Source organism: Felis catus, chromosome D2, assembly GCF_018350175.1.
Source record: "Felis catus isolate Fca126 chromosome D2, F.catus_Fca126_mat1.0, whole genome shotgun sequence".
NCBI lineage: Eukaryota > Metazoa > Chordata > Mammalia > Carnivora > Felidae > Felis > Felis catus.
The window spans coordinates 78,135,826-78,158,453 of NC_058378.1; the positions used below are offsets into that span (position 1 = coordinate 78,135,826).

Consider the following 22,628-nt stretch of genomic DNA (forward strand, 5'->3'; position numbering starts at 1 on the left):
CCGACGGATGACAGGATGGGGGAAGTGAGAAGGTTGTGGCTAAAAGCAGCTCTAAAATTACGACTGGTGCCAGTCAGAGGGACACTTGTCCTGGGCATTGCCTTTCAGGAAGTCTGGGGGGGGGGGGTTGTCCCCGGGGCCCTTGAAAGCAGGATCCAGAGCCAACCTGGGCTTGTCTTTCAGTCTCAGGGACCTATGAACTGTCCTCCCCAAAGGGGTCATGCCCCAAGGGTTTCTTGAAGACCTGTAGGAGGCAGACACCATGGCCTGACGTTCGTTCCAGAAAAGTCAGTGCTAAACCCAAAGGGATCTTTGCACGGATGGCATTGAGTGCCAGGGGAAGCCAGGCCAGCATTTGATCCCACCAACAGAGCCGGGCAAAGAGGCCCCCCCAGCTTTGTGTTAGCTTCCTGTCACATTGGGTTGGGGTAATGAGCCCATCATCGGGCCAGAGAGTAGAGGATGCCTCTGCCTTCAGACGGTGGAGAGGAGCCGGGTTCGATGGAAAACGCACTGAGCTGTTCTCAGGAGGCCTAGGTAGACTCCTGGCTCTACAACAGTCGGCCTCACCCGTCTCCAAGGGCAGGGCTGTGTGCATTGGTTCAAGGTGCTGGACCACATCCCTCCGACGCTTTCAGATTTTAGAAAATCAACAGCTGAAGTCACCATCTTCTTCCTCTGAGATGGCCCAAGGCTTGGGCAATTCAGAGGCTGGCAGTGACAATGAATGCCACCAAAAACAACTCCAGGCCCTTGGACAGCTTGAGTCCAGGTCACTTTCCCAGGGACGAGAGGACAGTGGTGGTAATCATGAGGTACGGAGTGCTTGTGGGGCATCGGAAGCTGTGCCCAGCACCATCACCTTTACTCTTCCTTGATACCCATGGAGGCTCACATGGCCGTTGTCCCCACTCGACAGAGAAGGAGATTGGAGCTCAGGGAGGCTCAGTCACGTGACTGATGGCCAGCGGGTCCAGGACCGGAAGCTAGTCCAAGCTCACGGAAGCATGATTAGACAACGGAGGAGCAGACTCATGACCTCGTAAGTCAGCCACCATCGGTGCCACTTTCCTGTGACCCAGAGGGATCTTAAAGTCCAATCACCTGTCTCCACAAAGCTCTTTCCCGAACCCTCTGGGCAGGGAGGTCTGACGGGAGAGTTCCTGGCTGATGGGCTGTCGGGTCCGAGCGCCTCTTCCAGGGAGACTCTGCGGCTTGGCTTCCTGTTCCCTCCCAGCAGCCGTCCCACAAAGCTGCAGAGTTGGTGCCTTCTGAGTCGCAGGGGACGTGCTGTCCTCAACCGTTCAGCTTTCTGGGCTGAAAGTGTCTCTAACCGGCAGCTCCAGCAAGTGCTCCCTTCTTAGGGCAGTACCAGAACGTAGGTGCCCTTGCCGGGGACGCAGTCTCATTCCCTAGAGCACTCGGCTGGAGGGGACTGTGCCAGCTCGGCCCCTTCTTCCCTCCGTGACACCTACACCCAGTATGATGTCACCTAGCTCGTTCCTCCGTTAAATGGTGAGAGAGAGGCAGGAAAGGGAACAAGCGAGTGTTATCCGTCCAGCTAAGACATCACGTTCTCTGGGTACCGGCCTGGCCTACACTAGCCCAGCTACGTGTGCGCAGGCTGACGGAGGGCGGGTTCCGGGATCAGTAGAACTGTACTGTGCCTGAAAGCATCAGCATTCCTTTATTTACGCCTGATCTGTCTACCACCAGAGACTGGCACCCAGTGGCATCTAACAAATAATCTCTGAATTGAATCAACTCATTTGTCTTTGTGCCCCTCTCCCACCCCACGCGCCTCAGCATCCCTAAACTAGCTCCTGGGACCGCGGACACGGAGGGTCCCAGAAATTCCTAGGACTTCTGAAAGCAAATGGTCCTTAGCAGGCTGGCGGGCACCTCCAGCGGGACACGGGGCCAATGGTGCGTTCAGTCTGGCCGAGACAGGGTGTGATTTGAACATCACTCTTGATTCATGGAAAAATAATCCGTGGGCGCCCTTGGCTGGTCTCATACGGATCTGCCTTGAGGGAATGACTTTGCGTTTCCAAAGGGACTCGGAAAAATTACTCCCGTTGTCCCCATTGATGAAACGTGACCCTTTTACGAAACAAGTTGTTGCAAAACAAGAATGGTGGATGTGTGTCTGCGTGTATGCGTGTTCGCAAAGGGAATCTGATCTCAACCCAGCCCCGACCTTCAGCATGGATGGAAATTAACCGGAGCTTAGTACCGACGGTAACTGCAGAACAGCTACTGAAATTCGTCACCCGCTTTCCTTCTTTTTAACCCTACCAGAAGGCACTTTTGAAGGACCTAAGTTGGCCACTATTGAAAGGGCAGCTTGTGTAGTGGAGGAATACAAAGTCCTGCGTTCAAGTCCTAATTGAGCCTTTGTTTTTTCATCTGCAAAATGGAGCCCATGACACCTGCCCTGTCTGGCCCGCAAGAAGTTTGTGAGACTCAAGTGAGAAAATGTATCTTTTTTTTTTTTTAATTTTTTTTTTCAACGTTTATTTATTTTTGGGACAGAGAGAGACAGAGCATGAACGCGGGAGGGGCAGAGAGAGAGGGAGACACAGAATCGGAAACAGGCTCCAGGCTCTGAGCCATCAGTCCAGAGCCTGACGCGGGGCTCGAACTTACGGACCGCGAGATCGTGACCTGGCTGAAGTCGGATGCTTAACCGACTGTGCCACCCAGGCGCCCCGAGAAAATGTATCTTGAAACCCTCCATAAAGTAACATATGTTACCGCCAGTCACTTACTTCGTCAGTATGTGCTGTGCACCTGCTCTGTACGTAGCGTGGCAACAGATGGCAAGGGACTAGGACCAGTGTCTTGTTATCACCTGTGGGGTCAGCCTTCACCCAGGCTGTCCCAGCGGCCCTCTGCTTCCGCACGCCTCACCCATCCAGAGAGAACCAAGCACGTCTACCCCCCTGACTGGTGAAACCACTAGTCTCTTTGACATGACTCTCGTTAGCCCTCGCCAATTCCAGAAAGGAGGTTTAATGACAGTCTCTTGTTCCTCTTTGTACCTCTGCTCAGCTTCTCCAGGAAGTATTCCTTTCTGGATCAGGACACGGGACAGAGCTTGGTGCCACTTTTCCTTTGCCTGCGCCTGCACGGCATCATCAAAGGTAAGCCCTGCCTGAGTGCATCTGGGAAGGCTCTTGGGGACCCCCCCCCACCCTCAGCAACTCCCAGGAAAGACCCCGCGGGCCTTTCCAAAGGAATCAGCTGGGATATGGCATGGTCACCTCCAAGTTGTGTGACTTTGGGAAAGTCACATAAGTGCCTGGTCTCAGTGTCCCGGTCTGTAAAATGGCGGATAGTCAGAGTTTCCGTGAAATACGATATTGGATGAAGGGACTTATGGATTGTGAAAGTGTGTGCAGCCTCCAAGGGCTGTGTTATTGTCATCTAGCCACGTGCCCTGCATCTTAGAGCGGCGTCCCCTCCAGGTCACTTGCTCCGTGGTTGGGGAGGAGACTTGGGGTCTGTGCCCCAGACCTGGCTTTCTCAGCCTCCTGCGCTGGGCCTGGGGGAAGGCATCTGCGACTTGGAAAGAGGAGGAAGCCCCCTGGGGAGTGTGTTTTGGGGCTGCCCGGGTGCCCCCCCCCAGACCTTTGCGAATGAAAGCACATTTGGGAAATTTTTCAAAGCCATTTCCAATTATCCGGATAAAACGCATAGCTTTAAAACCCAGGAATGGTTGATGGACCCCAGGTAGTTTTGTCCAAGTTGCTTCTAGACGCTCCCAAAGACACTGATGATCCGAACTCAGCCCTCCCTTCCTGGGCAGGATTTCGGCCAGGGGGCCGTGAACACTTTGGGGGAAAGTGCTCTGTGCTGGTCCATTTGGGCCCCACGCACCTTGTGACCCCCGGGGGACCCTGGCCAGGCCCTCTAATCCTCAACCCTTGACTTCCTCCTTTTTCTCTCTGCAAATCAGACTTCTGCGGCTCTGTTATGAATAAATCTATAAAAATGTTCTCTTTGTGTTTCTTCCAAGGCAAAAATCTGGAGGAGTTAAGGCACATTAACTTCTTCCCGGAGTCCTGGCTGATCCGGGTTACAGCCAACCATTACCACGCAGTGAGTTGCCAGCTCAGCAAGGAAACAATTATTGAAATTTATTGCTTTTCTGACCTGGCTTTCTCTGGAGACGTGTTTTGCATTTGAAACCTCTGAGCCTTTGAGGTCGGGATGTTTCTGGCTCCTCCTTCAGGGGAATGGAGAGATTCAAGCCTGGCAGGGCAGAGGGAGGAGGCTTGGGGGGAGCCAGGTGCTTCGGGCATGTGCACTGTTGACCTGGAGAGTGAGGCGGGGTCCGGGACCACTGGCTGCCCCGCCCTCCTGACCCAGCCCCCCCCTCCCCCATGGACACATACATAACCTGTGCTTGTTACTGAAATTTTTTTTATTAATTTTATTTTTTTTTAATTTACATCCAAATTAGTTAGCATCCAGTGCAACAATGACTTCAGGAGTAGATTTCTTAGTGCCCCTGACCCATGTAGCCCCTCCCCCCTCTCACCCTCCCTCCAGTAACCCTCAGTTTGTTCTCCATATTTGTGAGTCTCTTATGCTTTGTCCCCCTCCCTGTTTTTATATTATTTTTGTTTCCCTTCCTTTATGTTCATCTGTCTTGTCTCTTAAACTCCTCATATGAGTGAAGTCCTATGATTTCTGTCTTTCTCTGACTAATTTCACTTAGCAGAATACCCTCCAGTTCCATCCACGTAGTTGCAAATGGCAAGATTTCATTCTTTTTGATTGCCGAGTAATACTCCATTGTGTGTATAAATCACATTTTCTTTATCCATTCATCCATCGATGGACATTTGGGCTCTTTCCATACTTTGGCTATTGTCGATAGTGCTGCTATAAACATGGGGGTGCATGTGTCCCTTCGAAAGAGCACACCTGTATCCCGTGGATAAATGCCTAGTAGTGCTATTGCTGGGTCGTAGGGTAGTTCTATTTTTAGTTTTTCGAGGAACCTCCATACCGTTTTCCAGAGTGGCTTCACCAGCTTGCATTCCCATGACACTTTTTAAATGCAGAGAAACTGAATGAAAGAAAAGACATACCCCTCAGACCCATCACCCAAAGACAACCTACAACCACTACTAAGATCTCGTTGTGTTTTACTGGCCGCAAACTCTTCCACCAAGAACATCTGCTATAGAAACAACACTACTTTGCCTCTCTTTTAGTGCAGAAAATTTGCCACGCTCCTAATTGTTAACTATTAGACATGGCTGTAGGCTGAACGTATTTGCACGTGATGGTTTATTTTACTATCCTTAGAATTACTTTCTTGCAGGAGATTGTCAAGAACAGAAAATACTGGCCCAAAAAAGGAATGTTCGTTTTTGTTCTTGATACGTAGTAACAGTTTGGGACCAAAACGCTCTTCCCCCCGTAATGAATGAGCTTGCTTCACTTCGTACATGCTCAGCAAATTGGGCGTTTTTATCTCGGATCCCTTTTGTCAAAAGAGAGGCAAACAACGAAATCTCATTTCTCAATATGCATTCCCTTTATTACTAGGAAATACGGATATTTTTCCAAGTGGCATTTCCCCCTTTGTGAATTGTCCTCTGCCAACTGTTGTAGTTCTTGTGTTTCCAATTGTGCATTTTTAGAGATGAAGTAGGGCAGTGTTTGAGTTCCGAAGATTTATGAGTCACTAGTTAAAATTCAATTCAGCCCAACAAATACCTATTGTAATGTGCAAACCACAGCACCCAGTGCCCCTGCACAACAGATAATGACTCCATGGAACCGAGCCTCTCTGGGACGTAACTCAGAACTATGCTCTAACAGAGCACAGTGGAGGCGGGAAACAGTCCTTGGGGCTGGACTCCTCAGGAAGTTCCCCTCCCCCCCCCCCACACACACACCCTCTTCATGTTCTTCTGACCTGGCCCACCTCCTTCCTTTTGCCCCTTGTGGGATCCCGCCATGTCATGGAGCTCGCCATGTGGGATCACGCTTGTGACTTTATGGGCGTGATCGTTCTCTGCATCACAATCAGGCTATTTATGTGCACATTTTATTTACCCGGGGAAAATTCTCAGGAATTTTTCTTGTTCTCATCTCTCGTTCTCTGAAAGCATTAAGCACAGTGCCTGGCACATAGTTGGCGTCGACAAATACTGCAGACTGGATCCATGGCCAAGTGTGGGATCCAGAGACAGAGCTATCTATCAAGCACGGTGGGGGTTGTGGGATCAATGAACCGACGCAGAGATGGGGAGAGATGCTCGTGTCCCAGGGTCAGATTGCCAGTGAACTGTGTGCGCCTGTCTTTCAGCTGGAGAGTGGGGGTGACATGGCCCACGTTAAAGATCTTACCACCCAGGCTGTGAGATTCGGGCTGCTCTTTAACCAGGTACAGACCCCTGGGCCCAAGCAAGGGGAAGGACCGTTTTCTCCCATGCTTGGTTAAAGACATTTGTATAATCGCTTCTTACCTCTGTTAGGAAGGCCAGGGAAGAAAAGAAAATAGTCATGTCTCTTCTGCATGTTCCCACCACACCCTGGGAAAAACAATTCACAAGACAGGGGCCTGGGACAGGCCATTCATTTATCTGATGTGCACATCCAAAATTTCTCCTTGAGGGGGACCAACTGTCCTCGTTTTTCGGGGATGGAGGAGTTTCCCTGGGAAGCATTACTTTCAGTTCTGAAACCAGGAAAGGCCTGGGCAAGCTGGGATGAATTGGTCGTTCTCTTCCCCGCAAACATCAAGACTTGCCAACAGTTCCGGGAGAGATTCCACTCCAAGCCTGTGTTGGCAGTTACAAAGGGGAAGCTATTCTGGGCGGGTATTTTCATGGGTCCCCCAGATCAAAGCAGAGTGGGTCAGGGAACTTGGCTGCAAGGTATGTGGGCACTCAGCCACCAGGGGTGTATGCAGGGCTAGTGGCTGCATTCTGTCTTGGGTTCCCTGGGATGGGCACAGTTCTCCAAGCAATTGCTGTACTCGGTTGTTGAAAGCCACTCCAGTAGTGATCTCAAAAGAAGTTGTGTTTCAGGGACTCGGGGCTCTGAATCTATCATCAAAGACTCCCCTCTGGGTCAGGCCTGGATGGGCTGGGTCTACACCTCGCTTGTCTACACCTGCCCAAGTGGACAGACCGCACACCGCAGGGGCCAGGAGGACACCTTGCAATACCATGAATATGGAGTATCTTTCAGGCCCATCCAGATTGGAGCAAATGCTTTGCTTCATAGGTCTGCAGGCCACAGATTATCTAAGAACATGCCTAACTCATCCTTCTCCCCACTAGAGGATGTGCAGAGCAGTTAAGATCATCACTGAGTACAACCCATGGGGTTTGTGAAGTCACTACAGTTTGTTCGGCCCTTCCTGAGCTAAAATTGCTGTTGTGTTTTAATTAGTCACTTTTGTGTGTCAAATTAGTCGCTTTTGTTTCAGCTAGAATTTGTTTTTTCCGTGTCCTCTTGCCTTTGAATACAGAAGGTTTCTTTCCCTGTCACTTTGTTGTTTGTTTATCCTTCCCAACTTAGGAGTATACAACTCATTCGGAAGTGATCGCCATATACGGATTCTTCTTTGAGATAAAGGGAGTCAGACATGATACTACCTCTTACAGTTTTTACATGCAGGTAAGAAGGACAGCACACAGGAAAGTTGTGTCTCTGAAACAGTCTTTTAGATCCAGAGTCAATTCATACGCAATTAATAATAATTGATCAATCATTAGCTAATGATGAATACGAAATGTGTTATAAGCCTACTGCTAATTATGCTCATACCTGTGAGGCCATTTGATTTTTACCACCTTGGGAGGTTTGAGGGTCCATATGGCCCCTATTGGCAAAGTTGGGGTTCCGTTCTAGACTCCGACTCTACGTTTGGGGCCCAGTTCGTCTTCTGTTCCTGCGTGATGGGCGATGCTTTACAGATGATCATTCTTCAGTGGAGGGAAGAGGGAACGGTCTTGTTTAGAGAGGCAAAGCAGGGCGATGGACAGGACACCGGTGAATTCAGGAGGACAGAGGGATTCGCCTCAGTGCTCCTGCTACAGGCTTTTGGAGGAGTGCTGTGTTTTAGAGCAGAGTCGAAGTCAAGCTGCCTGGTGAGCCGCATGATGTTGACAAGCCCGTGAGCCTCCCCATGTCCGGCTTCCTGAGCCTTAAGATGGGGAAGGTAATAGGACCTACCTGACTTGGTTGTGGGCAATATTACTGTTCATTTGTGCAAAGCATGTGGCACAGGGCCTGACGCATAAGGCACTATATGATGATGCCGACAATGACAGTGACCACTATGATCAGGGACCGCTATGTTCCCCTTAGGATTTGCCTTGTAAGTCTCTAAGGCATCAAGCTCCTTGAGAAACCGTATCTCATTAGTCTTTTTGTTATCACCACTAATCACAGTACCTGGAACACGGGGAGGTGCGTTTGTATTGTGAGCAGGTAAATGGATACATGCACGCCTGCAGAAACCTGAGCTTCAGCCCCAGCTTCGCCACTACCTCCTTCCATGCCCTTGAGTGAGTCACATCTCTTCCTTGGGTCAGTTCTTGTCTTCAGTGACTCAGGCGTTTCCCTACATGATGGAATTTACTGGATGCAGGAGATGAATTATGTAACAACACCCCTCGAAATACCCGTGTGCACACTCCATTGTTTTTTAAATCCTGGCAAGGCGATAGTGAAGACTTTCCAATTCGGTACAGCCTGACTTAGTGGCATTTTTCTGGGCTCGCCAGACCCCAGTCTGTCTGCTGGTGGGTTTTTTTTTGGGGGGGGGGTCAGATGCGAGCTGATTCAGCAGTGGCAGCCGTTCTCAGGAGGTGGGGCTGCGGGGAGCACCCCCTTGCTCTCCGCACACCTTACACGGGAGAGTCGACGGACCACGTTTTGCTAACTCTGGGTCACCCCAGTTTCAGTTCCACCTGAGGTGGGTCACCCTCCTTGCAGAGAGTGAGGCACAGTGACGTGGTCTGCGAGCACGGCCCCGTCAGCCTGCGGGCGGAACGCCTGGTGAAGTACGAGATCAGAGCCCAGACCCTGGTGGACGGCCAGTGGCAGGAGTTCAGGACCAACCAGATCACCCAGAAGTTTGGGTTCTCCAAGCCGTCCTGCAAAAGCCACGTGAGTGTTTGTCTTCTTTTCTCTTTTGTGTCTTTTTTTGCACTTTCTCTCCACCACTCCTTTTTTTGGGCGATCGCTGGCTTTCCATCTCCAGTGGCCCACAGGGGAAGCTTGCTCGCTTTCTTAATAGATGGTCACAGCTCCACGTCACGCTCAAGAGAAACCTAGAATAAAAAGCTGAGGATGCGGAAAGCTATCACTATCACGCCAGATCCAGTTTGTAAATGTCAAAGGGTCCTGTTTTGGGAGGAGGGGAGGTTTGGTGGAGTGTGCCTGCCACCATCGCCTCTGCTGTTGCCTGGACGTCCCCTGTGACGTGCCCCAAGATCCGTGGCCTCGCCCACCCGCCTCAGTGGCCGGCGCGAGCATCCGGGCGGATGCTGTACCTGGCCTGGCTCCTGACGGGTAAAATCCAAAGTCTGCCAGAGAGCCTGTCTGTAGTCCTAGGAGGAACTCTGAGCGTGAATTTCAGGAGGTCCAGGGGCCGCCCTGGGTGCCCCGCAGGGAGTGGGACTCAGCTTTAAGCCAGGGGGGGTCCTTCCCCGTCCCGGCTGCGCATCAGAAATCAGCACGCTGGGCTCCTCCTGAGGCGATGTATTCCGCAGTGGGGCCCGACATCAGTGTTGTTTAAAGCTTCCCAAGTTATTCTCTGCCATGTCAGAAATCAGAACCGCGATTTCCCCTTGTGGAGGTGGGGGCAGGGAGGGGGGGGGCGCCAGGATATTGGCCAGGAGGGAACGTGACGGTTTCGGGGGGTGCCTGAAATGTTCTCTGTGGTGATCGGCGTGGCAGTCACCCGGGTGTACTCACTCGTGAAAATTCACCGAGCCAAACCCTTAAGATGTGTGCACTTTATTGTATCTAAGTCATACTTAAATGTTTTAAAGTTTGCTTTACAGACCTTCCCTAGGTGGTTCTAATGTGCAACCAGAGCTGGGAATGGCTGCTTACACCACTGTTAAGGCCTCCCCCCCACCCCAAGAGAGCAATCGTGTTCATCCTAAAAGCCCCGTTTGCTTTCTTCCGTTTCATCTTCTAGGCCTTGAAAATCCACACCGTGGGCCTTCCAATCTATGCAAGTTTTTCATTCATCTTCCCAATGTCTTGACAGTTTCCAGAAGAACCTGTGGGATTTTTCTTTCTTTCGCCAGGGTCTACATAAAAGAAAATAAAACAGCGTTAAACGGACTGCTCAAGCATTCAGGTGACTTTCCTAGCGGGCAGCGAGCGATCTCAGCAGAACTTGGGCCCCCTGTCGGGCTGCTGTGACAGAGAACCGCAGGCCGGGGGGCTCACAAACAGCAGACGTTTACTGCGCACAGTTCTGCGGGGTGTCCAACATCAAGATGCTGGCACATTCAGGGTGGGGGCTGGTGATAACTTGCTTCCTGGTTCACAGACGGCTGCCTCCTCGCTGGGCCCTCACATGGTGGAAGGGGCGAGGGGGCCTCTGGGGCCACGTTTTTTTTTTTTTTTTTTTAATTTATTTCTTTATTTTGAGAGAGAGAGAGAGAGAGAGAGAGGATAGAGAATCCCAAGCAGGCTCTGCCCTGTCAGCACAGAGCCCCATGTGGGGCTCGAACTCACAAACCATGAGATCGTGACCTGAGCCGGAGCCAAGAGTCACATGCTTAACCGACTGAGTCCCTCAGGAGCCCCGTGGGGTCACTTTATAATGGTTAGAATGGGGCCATCACGACCTAATCACTTTCCAAATACCCATCACCTTTGGGGGTTAAGATCCGACATAGGGGTTCTGGGGAGACCTTCAAACCAGAGCACCATATTTGTATCATTTGTGGATGGAAAGTACCAGAGGTGAGTCCATTCACCATCCTTGACCTCAGAGCAGCCGGAGGTCAGCCCTAACTCGCTGCTTGAGCTGGGACACTGCGACGGGCGCATCAGCAGTGACAACGAACTCCAGTTGGGAGCACTGATGCGTCTCTGCCTGCTACATAGCACATACCAGACCACTGTCCCTGCAGCTTTGGTTCAGCCAGAACAGGCGGCAGGAAGGGAAGGGAGCCGTTACAAGGTACAGGGTGACTTATTTCCCATCTGCCTTTTCAAATGGTGCTCACTGGTTTGGAGAAAGTGAGGTAGAGAGCCTTTCTCCCCACTTTGCGGATTCGTTTTCTGTTGCAGTGAAACAAAGGACCACAAATTCAGTGGCTAAAAACAACAGACAGGTATTGTTTGACAACTGCTGTGGGTCAGGAGCCCAGGCAGCTTTGCTGGGTCCCCTGCTCAGGGTCTCACAAGTCTGCAGTCTAGTGGCAGGTGGGCTGTGTTCTCATCTGAAGACATGACCGGGGGAGAGCCCACGTCCAAGTTCATGATGGTGTTGGCAGATTCATTTTCTTGTAGCTGCATCACTGAGGGCCTGGCTGTTCACTGGCTGTTGGGAGAAGGTCACCCAGGTGCTGGAGGCCCCCCTGCAGTCCCCTGCTGGGAGTCTTTCTCTATAGACATTTCAAAGCATGGCTGCTTGTCCTTCAAGGCCAACAGGAGAGTGTTGCTTGTGCCAGTCTGTTAAGACAGCGTCTTATACCAAGGTAATCTTGGGAGTGACATCCGACCATCTTACCCATGTTGTCTGGACTAGAAGTGAGTTACATGTTCCACCCACATTCAAGGGAAGGGGGTTATACAAGGAGTCATCTCAAGTGTGCCCACTGCAGCATGTTATCCAGTGTCTTTGGGAAAGTGATGGAGCATCCTTGATGCTGTGCAGATACCAAGGTGGGCAAATTTTGTCTAATGATCACCTCAGTATCAGACATGGGCCGAAGGGACCCCCTTCCCAGCAGAGGACCGATGCCCCGTGCAGAGTGACCTGGGAGGGAGGGAGGGAGGCTGGTGGGAAGGTGGGAGATTTGGAGCAGAGAACTGGGAGTTGGATCCATTTTCCAGGGGTATCCCTGCCCCCCGTCTGCAAGTCCTGGCCCGTCTCCCTCACCAGCTTGCTTCTGGCCAAGTCCCGCCCATGGGAAGTAGTGACAGAGGCTTGAAGGACAAGAGACTAGGAGAAGCCAGGCGTTTTCCAGTAGCAGCTGTGTCTCTTTCGCGGCTCCTGCCTGCCTCTTGCCATGGTCCCAGCATCCATGAAATGGCCCTGCTTCTGGTTCTGTGTCCCTTCAGGCCAAGAGGCCACAGTGCACGCTTCCTTCTGCTGCGAGTCTCTGGGTTATCTCATCCTCTGTTTGCCTTCTTAGTTCTCCCTTCATCCCCATAATCAGTTCTCTGTATTATATTCATTCTGTTTGAAATCCCTGGAGTACTGTGTGCTTTCCAGACAAGCCCCTGATAGGAAAGCTTTTGATTAGTTGGTAAGTGTGCCCCAGTGGGGTAGGTGGTTGGAAAACCCCATATGGATAATTCTTCCCATCCCTGCAGGGCTGGGGCAAGGGTGAGGCTCCCCCCGCACCCAAGTACTCAGTAATTCAGATAAATAATATTTTAATGCAATATTTAAAATTTTTAACATTTATTTATTATGGAGAGACAGAGAGAGACAGAGAGGAGCAGGGGAGGGGCAGCGAGAGGGGGAGACACAGAATCTGAAGCAGGCTCCAGGCTCCGAGCTGTCAGCACAGAGCCCGACGCGGGGCTCGAACTCACAGACCGCGAGATCATGACCTGAGCCGCAGTCAGACGCTCAACCGAATGAGCCACCCAGGCGCCCTTCTGATGCGATATTTGAAAAAAAAATAAAAAATCAATGCTAAAAATCTATGATGCAGTTTGATGAATTACATACGGCGAGCACGCACATGTAACCAGCTCCGAGATCAAAACCCAAAAGAGCATCATCCACACCCCAGACACCCCCACCCCTGCTCACTACCCTCCCAGTCACTACGCCTCAAAAGTAAACACTGCCCCAACTGTCACCATTAATTAGTTTGGCCATTTAGTTGCAATATTCAATCAACAGTATCACACAGTGCACTCTCTCCCGTGCCTGCGTTCTTGTGTTCAACATCTTAAGAGATTCGCTTATGTTTTCATAGGGAGGTACGGTTTGTCTTCAAATAAGCGTGATAGTTTCAGTTTTCTTTTTTTAGAACAGGAAATGTTATTTCTAATAATATAGGCTTGTCAAAGAAAAAGAAGAAAATACCAAGAAGAAAATAAAGTCCGCTGGGATTTTATTATGTTTATTATAAAGTTATTTATTTATTATAAAGTGTTATTTATTGTAAAATTATTATATAACTTATTATTATTGTATTAGATTTTATTTTTTTTTATCTCCATCACTCCCAAGTCTGGCAGGCAACCTTTTGGAACCAGTGGTAGGTGCACTTACAGTTTTTGTGGGTTTTTTTTTCCCCATTCAAAATGGGACTATGCCGTGCTTCTTCCTTAGAAACTTGATTTTATTCTTAAGGATGAAACTGAATGATTTCCTTAACCAAGGAGCGAGTATTTGGGGAAGAAGACAGCGAACGGTGTCATTTGCGTCACCTCCAAACTAATTGTGCCAAGTTGTACAAGTCGCCTGTCACTTTAAAAGTCACCTGTCACTTCCCCTCAGTGAGCATTGCCGGTTCCTCTTGGGACCGCGAGCCTGTGCCACTGCTGCGTGTGACAGCCCCTTTACGGCCGGCCCCTGTGCAGCCGTGTGGGGGCGTGATGATACCGGCTCTAGAAAAAGAGCGGCCTCCTGGCGCTTTTCCAGAGTCCTGTGGGCTAACAGCGAACGGGAGAACTAAAACCTTCTGAAAAGCGAGTGTGAGTCCGCAGATGTCCAAGGGAGAAGAGGCTGTTTGGAAACACTGCTGAGACAGGGATGATCGCCCACCATCTAAACGATGCAACGGTGCCAGCTTAGCCCTGCGGAACGTGCAAACTCGTGATCCCGGACCCCGCAGGAGTTGGAGAAACTCGCAAAGCAGCAATGCCAAAACTATCTCCCTGAGGTGCATAGCCAAGCCGTGAGGGTCCAAAAGCCCGGGATGGAGGAGGAAGGCAGCCCCCCCGGAAGAAAGGGTAGGAATCTCCTGCCTCCAGGACCAAAACAGAAGGGCAGGAGGAAGAAGCACTTGACTGGCAACGGGAGGGGCCCTTGGATGTCATTTCCACCTGTTCATTGTACAGTGGGGGAAACCGAGGCCCAGCGAGCTGGAGGGACAGTTCTGGCTGGCAGAGGCTTACCAAGCACCTCTGACCCATTAGGCACTTGCCACCCACCTTCTCATGGAATTCTAACCCTTCATGAGTTAGCTGTACCTTCCACATCTAGTAAGAGTGGAAGCTGAGCCCCAGAGAGTAAGGCACTGAGGGGTCCAAGGCTCCTCAGAGTGACAGAGCTGGGGGCCACTCAGGGCTGGCCACAGGGCCGATGTGTTTCCACTTCCCTCCAATGACCAATGAGAAGAGGCGAAATGTTTTAGGGTACTTAATTCAAGTATTGAATGAACGCCTACCTTATTCTCAATAAAACTGTGCCCTGAACATCCGGGGCATGCAGGACCATGCCGCGTAGGGCGGTGTCCCGTGTGAAAGGCCATGTGATTCTGACCGGGGCTTTGGGACGGGGTGAGGGTGATCGCACTGAGAAGGTAGCGCATACATGGGCCTTGGAGGGCGGGCAGTATCCTTGCAGGTGGAGGACGCGGGGGAGGCGGCCCACTGGTGGGAGCAGGCGGGTCTCCCGGTCCAGGGCTCTTGGATGGAAGGCCTCACCTGAATCCCCTGGGAGCTGGTGCAAGAGGAGGTGGCCAGGCCCCAGCTGCAGAGGCTGACGTTGCAGTCCAGGGGACGCCTAGGAACCTGCGCTTTAAGAGGCTTCTTGGGAGGTCCTAACGCAGGACGTCTGCCCCCACCCTCCCGAGCACACCCCGCCTCCTGCGCCCAGAGACTCCACCCTGAGGGTGTCCTTCCCACCACAGGGTTCCCCGCGGCACCACACACACAACCGACTGCCTTCCTTGCCCGGTGGGGAAAATCTGACAGTTCCACCAGACCTGTGAATCTATTTCGCCACGCTGATTTTAGTTTCACAACCAAATTTCCTGTCCTATGAAAGAAACAACTTTTCAGGAGGCGCCACCCCTTTCCACTAGGGGGCGAGGTCTGCCTCCAAAAGGGGAACCGGGATTTTCGCCGCAGAAATTCGCACCCCAAAACTTCACCTTGCGGAGTCCCCCTTGCTTAGTGGCTGAAAGTGAACTTTTGCACAGCCTACGTCAGGCGCTGGTCCTTTGAACGTCTACAGTGTTCACGTCAGAAAAATCTCTGAACTTGGGGAGCGTGGGTCTTGAGCCAAAAAAAATTGGGGGGATGATCTTACAAGCTCTTCTCTTCATGAGAACTTAGAGCAGAATTTTATTTTTATTTTTTTTAATTTTTTTTTAACATTTATTTATTTTTGAGACAGAGACAGAGCATGAACGGGGGAGGGTCAGAGAGAGAGGGAGACACGGAATCCGAAACAGGCTCCAGGCTCTGAGCTGTCAGCACAGAGCCTGGCGCGGGGCTTGAACTCACGGACCTCGAGATCATGACCTGAGCTGAAGTCGGACGCTTAACTGACTGAGCCACCCAGCCGCCCCTAGACCAGAATTTTAAAACTCACAGTCACATGCCCACAGCAGTGACCGTGAGTGCTGGTCAACATAACCTGTTGTGTGCCAGGGCCGTGAACTCCTCTCTGCTTCTGTCATCACCCACCAGCTGGCTCACCTCTCCAGACCTTGCGTCCAAGAGGGATGGACAGAAGCCGCTCTGCGTGCAGCAACACCTTGAAGCCTTAAAGTCAAGAGTTTGGGTTCTAGCTCTGCCCTTTACTTTCAGTGTAGCCTTAGGCAAATCACCTAACCTCCCTGAGCCTCAGAGCCTAATCTGAAATTGGCAAGTAATCCCGTGGTAAGTGTTAAATAAATCGATGCGTGATTTACAAAGCCCCCAACGCATAGCAGGAGCTTAATACGATTTATTCTTGCTTTTCCCTCATCGCTTGAGGTCATTTGGTACCTGTTGAAGGTTAAGACGGACACTGTGTGATCTCCGGCATATTCCTTTCCTTTCTCTGGGCCTGCTTTCCCTTATACAAAATGACAAGGTGAAACTAGGTGCCCTGGGTGGACCTTTCCAGCCGCAATCTTTTGAGTCCTCTGATTCCCCGGGGGGAGGAGAACCGAAGTGGATGGATGAACCTAGGAGCCAGGAGAAGGAGGGCCTGGGGAAGAAATGAACTGCCTTCCCTTTCCACAGGCTCATCGGATGGAGGACCAATCAGAAAGAGTAAGAGCTCTTTTTTTTTTTTCCTGTCTCCTCTTTGGAGGGTTTTGCATCCTGGAGACTGGTGTGTCTGTGGGAGCGGACAGGGGAGAGGAAGTTTTTGTTCTCTCGAGCCTAAGCCGGGCAGGGGAAGTGCGGGGGGCTGCTGAGCTGCCGGGAGTGGGTGGGCTTCCGAGGGACTGGGTGGGGGAAGTCCCAAGCTGCATTTGCACGCCGGGTGTTGGTGTAGGAGGTGGTGGGGGCTGGTCCACAGACCCTGAGCCCTGGAGAAATCGGGCAGGGACGGCAGATTCTCTTGAAGGAGACAGAGACGGAGAAACCTCTGTGAGGGAATCCTCGGGGCAGTGCTGTCCACTGAACTTTCTGCCATCATGGGAATGCCCTAGATCCACCCTGTCCAGTATGGTAGCCACTAGCCCCGTGTGGCCACGGAGCACTTGAAATACGGCTAGTGGGACTGAGAAATTGAGTTTTAATTTTAGGTCATTTTAATGTATTTAAATGGCCACAAGTGCAAGTAGGAGCGAAGTGACAGTTGCACCCACCGAGGAGGGACCCCCAGGTCCTTCCTGCTTCTGGAAACCCTCCAGGGTACTGAGCCTCCTGGCCTCTCCCCGAGGCCCCAGGAGTGTAACTTCAGCCTGGGCACCCCCCCCACAAACATTTACAGACCGCTGGGTGAAGTCTACCTTCCGGGGGGCGGGGGGGGGCGGGGGGCAGGAAGAAGCCAAACTGGGGGGAAAGAAAGGCTCTCATGCCAGGAAAGCAAATTCAGCTCTGTATGGGGGGTACATACAACGATGGTACCCCCCCACTTCTTCTACCAACACTGACGGTCATTTAAATTCAGATAAGTTAAAATGAAATAAAATTAACCACTGAATGTCTCCATCCAACGGGCCCCATCCCAAGCGCTCAGTGGTCACACGTGGCTAGGGGCTACCCTGCCGGGCAGGGTGGATACAGGACGCAAGGCTCCTACGGGCTCCGCTTGGTGACCTTGAATGAGTCATGTGCTCTTTGTGCTTTCATTCCCTGACTCATTCGTTCATTCCACAGACTGCTAGTGGCTGCTGCCGTGGGTCAGGCTTGGGTTAGGGTTTCAAAGGTGAACAGCGCAAGCCCTACCCTCACGGAGCCTACAGCGTGGGGGGAGACGGTGGGGATGGGTGCCTGAGCGCCCTGAGGAGAGGGAGCCCAGTCCTGTGAATGCAGAAAGCAGAGAAAGCCCACAGAGACCCCAGGAGGGGGAGTGGGGCCCGTGAAGGACCCTCCCCAGGGAAGTGACACTTAGGCTGAGAGCAGAATAGGAGTGGAGTTAGAACAGGTTTGCCAGAGACACCGGAACAGAGACAGAAAGTACATCAGCGGGTGCTTGAGGCTGGGGGGTGCGGGGAGACTGCTAAGGGGCACAGGATTTCTTTTATCTTTTTCTAAAAAAATTGTTTTAATGTGTATTTATTTTTGAGAGAGAGAGAGTCAGCGGCGGGGAGGGGCAGAGAGAAAGGGAGACACAGAATCTGACGCAGGCTCTGAGCCAGGCGCAGGGCTCAAACTCACAAACCGTGAGATCATGACCTGAGCCGAAGTGGGACGCTCAGCCAGCTGAGCCACCCAGGCGCCCCAGGGGTACAGGATTTCTCTTTGGGGTGATGCAGATGTTCTAAAATGGACTGATGGTGTGCATCCACAGCTCTGTGAATATGCTATGAATCGTTGACCGCTGCCTGTACCTGGGTAAATTGTGTGATACACGATATATCTTGATAAAGCTGTTAAAAAAAGCAAAGAGGAGGAGTTGCGGGCTCGGGAAAAGTCTCAAGCCCAGATGACAATGACAACATGTGCAGGGGAGCCTGGCGCCTCCAGAAGACATAGAGTCAGCGGAGCAAGCAGAAGTGGCTGGAGCCAGGAGTGAGTCGGACCTGGAAGCCACATGAGGGATTCTGGTCTTTTCTCAGACAGCAGCCAGGAGCATTGGAGAGTTTTTAAGCCTGGGCTTGACCTGATGAAATTTGCATTCTGAAAACAGTGTCATTCTGGATCATATATGGCAAAAGGAGTGGGGGTGGGGGCACAGCAGGACCCAGCACACTTAAGAGGCTTTGGTGGTGGGTGACCCGAGGAGAGCGGAGGGGGCGTGGGCAGGGGTGACAGCCGTGGGGATGGTGCCCCAAGGACAGGCTGGGAGAGAGGCTGAGCTCACCCCCACTCTGTGCAAAGGGAATGACCATCCCTTAACTGCCCTGCATGAATGTCGACCGTGGGCCACATCCCTGGCACCACCCAGGGGTGTGACTGTGGCCACTTGGGACAGATATCGTGTGCACTCTTTTAGAAGTGGGTGCACAGGTGCAACAGTTTGTTTAAAAATAACTATTCACGGGGAGCGAATGGTAGCGGGGAGTCAGTTTAGCCTCCGACCTGAGCTGAGGTCGTGATCTCGCAGTTTGTGAGTTCAAGCCTCGCATTGGGCTCTGTGCTGACAGCTCAGAGCCTGGAGCCCTGGATCCTGCTTCTGATTCTGTGTCTCCCTCTCTCTCTGCCCCTCCCCCACTCATGCTCACGCACGTGCTCTCTCGCTCTCTCTCTCTCTCATAAAATAAACATTAAAAGAAAGAGAGAGGAAGGAAGGAAGGAAGGAAGGAAGGAAGGAAGGAAGGAAGGAGGAAGGAGGGAGGGAGGAAGGAAGGAAGGAAGGAAGGAAGGAAGGAAGGAAGAGTGAGCCTAGGAGGTAAACTTCTGTGGTAGATCATCATTATAATGGCCCCAGTAAATCCCACCTCCCCATGTTTCTGCCCCTTGGCAGGCTCTATCCATCAAGAGATGATACCTGTTTCTCCACCCTCTTGGAGCTGGGCTGGCCTCAGGGTTTTCTTTGGCCAACAGAATATGGAAGAAGGAACATCGTGTGTGTTCGGACGTCTGGACGCGAGGGGCCTTGAGGCTTCCACTCTTGCCTCGTGGAAACCCTGAGACCAGGCCGTGCAGCAGCCCAGACCGGCCTGCTGGAGGCCTCTTGAGAGACCAAGTGGAAGAGAACCAAGGGCCCCAGCCCACTGCCAGCACCATCTGCCAGACATGGGAACTTCTGGCCCAGTGGACCCTCCAATCAGTGACCTCAAAGGGGGATCACACCGCAAAGGATTTGTCCAGCCAACCCTCAGAATCACAAGAAATAATTCACTGTTGTTTGAAGCCACTACATTTTGGGGCACCTTCTAACCTCACAATAGATACTGAAATACCCACCCTTCTGATGAAACAAATCCACTTTAGGTATTTATACCAGTAAAAACAAAATCAGAAAAATAGCCAATGGTTTAGCTACAGAGGTGGTCCTTGAAGCATTGTTTATGATACAAAATTTCGGCATGATCTTAGATTATCCAAAAGCAGGAATTAGATAGAATGTGGTACATCTGTATGTTATGGAATCATTAAAAAGTTATTGTTGAGGTAGGCGAGTGGCAAGATTTACAGAATTACAGCTAGCTGGAAAACAAGACAAGTAGAATATGCATATTTTTAAAATTTTTTAAATTTAATGTTTATTTATTTTGAAAGAGGGAGAGACAGAGCGCAAGCAGGGGAGGGGCAGAGAGAGAGAGGGAGACACAGAATCCGAAGCAGGTTCCAGGCTCTGAGCTGTCAGCACAGAGCCCAATGCGGGGCTCAAACTCATGAGCCGTGAGATCATGACCTGAGCCGAAGCGAGACGCTCAATGGACTGAGCTACCCAGGTGCCCCAAGAATATGCATATTTTAGTTACCTTTTAAGGCAAAATTGATGGGTCCAAAGGCAAGGCCTATTTCAATTTGATATCAGTGAACTGCTCTCTAAGCTGGACGTCACTATTTATGTTCCCACCAGCAGTGATGAGCCTTTCTGCTTCTCCACGTCCCAGTCACGTCCCCCCAGCCACCTGCTGACATTTGCGAGGCAGGTCAGTTCACTCTCAGAGCTGATGTGAGTTACAGCAAAGGTAGCTTCAACCTTTATTTCACTGAACAGGATTTCCTGGTTTCTTGGCCACCCAGAGACACCTTCCCCTGACCCATTTCTCACCCAAACAAAGGGGTCTGATTTACTCCTGGACTCCCTTTCAGAAAAGGAACGTTTCAGGTGCATGGTGAAAACCCAGCAGGAAGCCAGGCGTCACGCCAGTGCCAGTCGGATGGGACTGCGGCTGGCAGCAGGGGAATTGTCATGTGTCAACCCGGCCCAGCAGAAGAGGCTCGGTGAGTCTCAAACACAGTGATTAACTTCTCTTTAATCTCTGCATCGCTGAGCAGCACAGCCCTACTGCACGGCTTCCCCAGCAAGCTCTGCATGAGTCACTGATGTCTGACTGCGGATGTCCTACTGTGGCCTGAGCGTGTTTCATTTCAGGCGGGTGTGACTGGTCCTTGATGTGCCCTTGAGATGCCCAGGAAGTGAGTGATGCCTGCTGTCCCCCTCCGACAGCAGCCACAATGCCTTATTTAAAACAAAATAATATTGCTCTCGAGTCTTTTTTCTGCTCCATTTCTTTCCTTTTTTTCCTGGCTGTTGAACCAAGGCTGAAGGTCCCTGGGATATGGGGCATCTCCTTAAGTAATAGGAAGTTTATTGACTCATGGGTTAATTGAGAAAATCATTTACCAAACCATATGTGGGCAGGCTGTGCCAGCAACCCTTGAACTGCCGTAAAGACGGAGACCCAGCTGTGGCCTGCTTAGCTCTTTCTTCTAATGTGGGTCACTCCTTGAACTAGGACAGTCTGCAGGTGTCCCTTTGTGCTTAGACAGATACTCAACTCTTAACCCTTGAAAGAAAGAAGTAGGAACAAAGGCCTGCCTGGGCATGTCGGGGCACAGGAATCAGGGAGAGAAAAGCAGAACCTTTTTCACATTGCAGATGCCTTGTACTCCTCTGACTTTATTACATAAACTGTTCAGTTCAACTAGACTCACAGGAACCTCCCCTTGCCTGCAACTTTCTTGCTGTGTGACTTTCAGCAAATCACCCCACCTTCCTGAGCCTGTTTCTCAACCTCACGGAGCCATTGTAAAGATGAAATGGAGTGATGGATGGGGACGTGTGGTAGGCAGAATAATGGCCCCAGTCCCCGGAACCTGTGAATGTTGCTTTATATGGCACGAGGGACTTTGCAGGTGTGATTAAGAATTTTGAGTTGGGGGGGATTTTCCTGGATTCTCTGAATGGGCCCAGGATAATCACAGGGATCCTTATAAGAGGGAGGCAACGGGTCAGAAAGGCAGAGAGATGAGACCATAGAAGCAGAGACTGGAATGATGTGGCCGTGAGCCAGGGAATGCCAGCAGTCTCCGGAAGCTACAGGAGGCAAGGGGCAGATTCTCTCCCTGGGCCCCCAGAAGGAACCAGTCTTGCCGATACCTTGAATCTAGCCCAGTGAGACCGGTTTCAGACTCCTGGCTTCCGTAACCGTAAGAGAACAAATGTCTGTTTCAGGCCACTCGGCTCGTGGCAATTGTTACAGCAGCCACAGGAAACTAATATGGGATGATCTGGAAATACAAAATCCTGCACCAGTAGGGAGATTTGCCATAAGGTAGCCAGACCCAGGTGAGGCCGAGTGTGGCAGGAGTGCTTCATCAGGCCAGCAAGGTGTCAACCTGCAGGCGTCTGTTTTTGCATGAGCTTATTTGCAGGGAGGGTAAGTGCCTCCCCCAGGGCCGTGAGTGGCTGTGTGGCTGGAGTGACGTCTGCTATCTACTCCTACCTGGTCACCCAGATGTAAGCCCCAGTCCAGTGGGGAGACGCTCTGGACAGAGCTGAAGGGACTCTGACAGCCTCATGGGTGGCAGCTGAGTCGCTGTGATGCCCAGTGACAAGGCAGGACATAGCGGGAGCAGGGATCATTTGCCCCATTTCTACATTCAGTAGCATCTCTCTACTGCCTGGCCTGTTCTGGCCCCCAATGCCGCATCTCAAGACCATCGGCCCACGTCAGCCTTGACCCGGGACAGTAGGGAAACACCACTCTTGGGACTTTGCAGGCAGGCAGCAAGTGTCACCAAGAGATTCGAGCCAAAGACCTAAAGTTTCCCCTGAAATTCCCCCAAAGAAATATGCAATAAGTCATTGTGGGGGATAAACACAAGCCACTGGTATGGGGACTAACGCGCAATGGTGCCCACCTGCCGACGAGGCCTTGGGACCCTCAGGCCATCGCAAGGACCACCTGTGGGCATCCATCACCGTT

General features: G+C 51.5%; 1 protein-coding gene across 5 annotated transcripts in view; it reads left to right on the forward strand.

Moving 5' to 3' along the window:
* Positions 1-10,335, forward strand: part of BTBD16 (BTB domain containing 16) — a 46,454-nt gene extending 36,119 nt beyond the window's left edge. For 2 of the 5 annotated variants that reach the window (XM_019813942.3, XM_045040775.1), the window contains 7 exons: positions 920-1,042; positions 3,055-3,146; positions 4,022-4,104; positions 6,332-6,409; positions 7,552-7,650; positions 8,974-9,147; positions 10,187-10,335. In XM_019813942.3, coding sequence (XP_019669501.2) covers positions 920-1,042; positions 3,055-3,146; positions 4,022-4,104; positions 6,332-6,409; positions 7,552-7,650; positions 8,974-9,147; positions 10,187-10,255 — 718 coding nt within the window. In that variant the 3' untranslated portion in view covers positions 10,256-10,335. Of the gene's footprint in view, positions 1-919; positions 1,043-3,054; positions 3,147-4,021; positions 4,105-6,331; positions 6,410-7,551; positions 7,651-8,936; positions 9,148-10,186 lie in introns of those variants that run through there. The other 3 variants (XM_045040776.1, XM_019813943.3, XM_006938230.4) reach the window with 3 other exon arrangements.
* Positions 10,336-22,628: the final 12,293 nt, after the last annotated feature.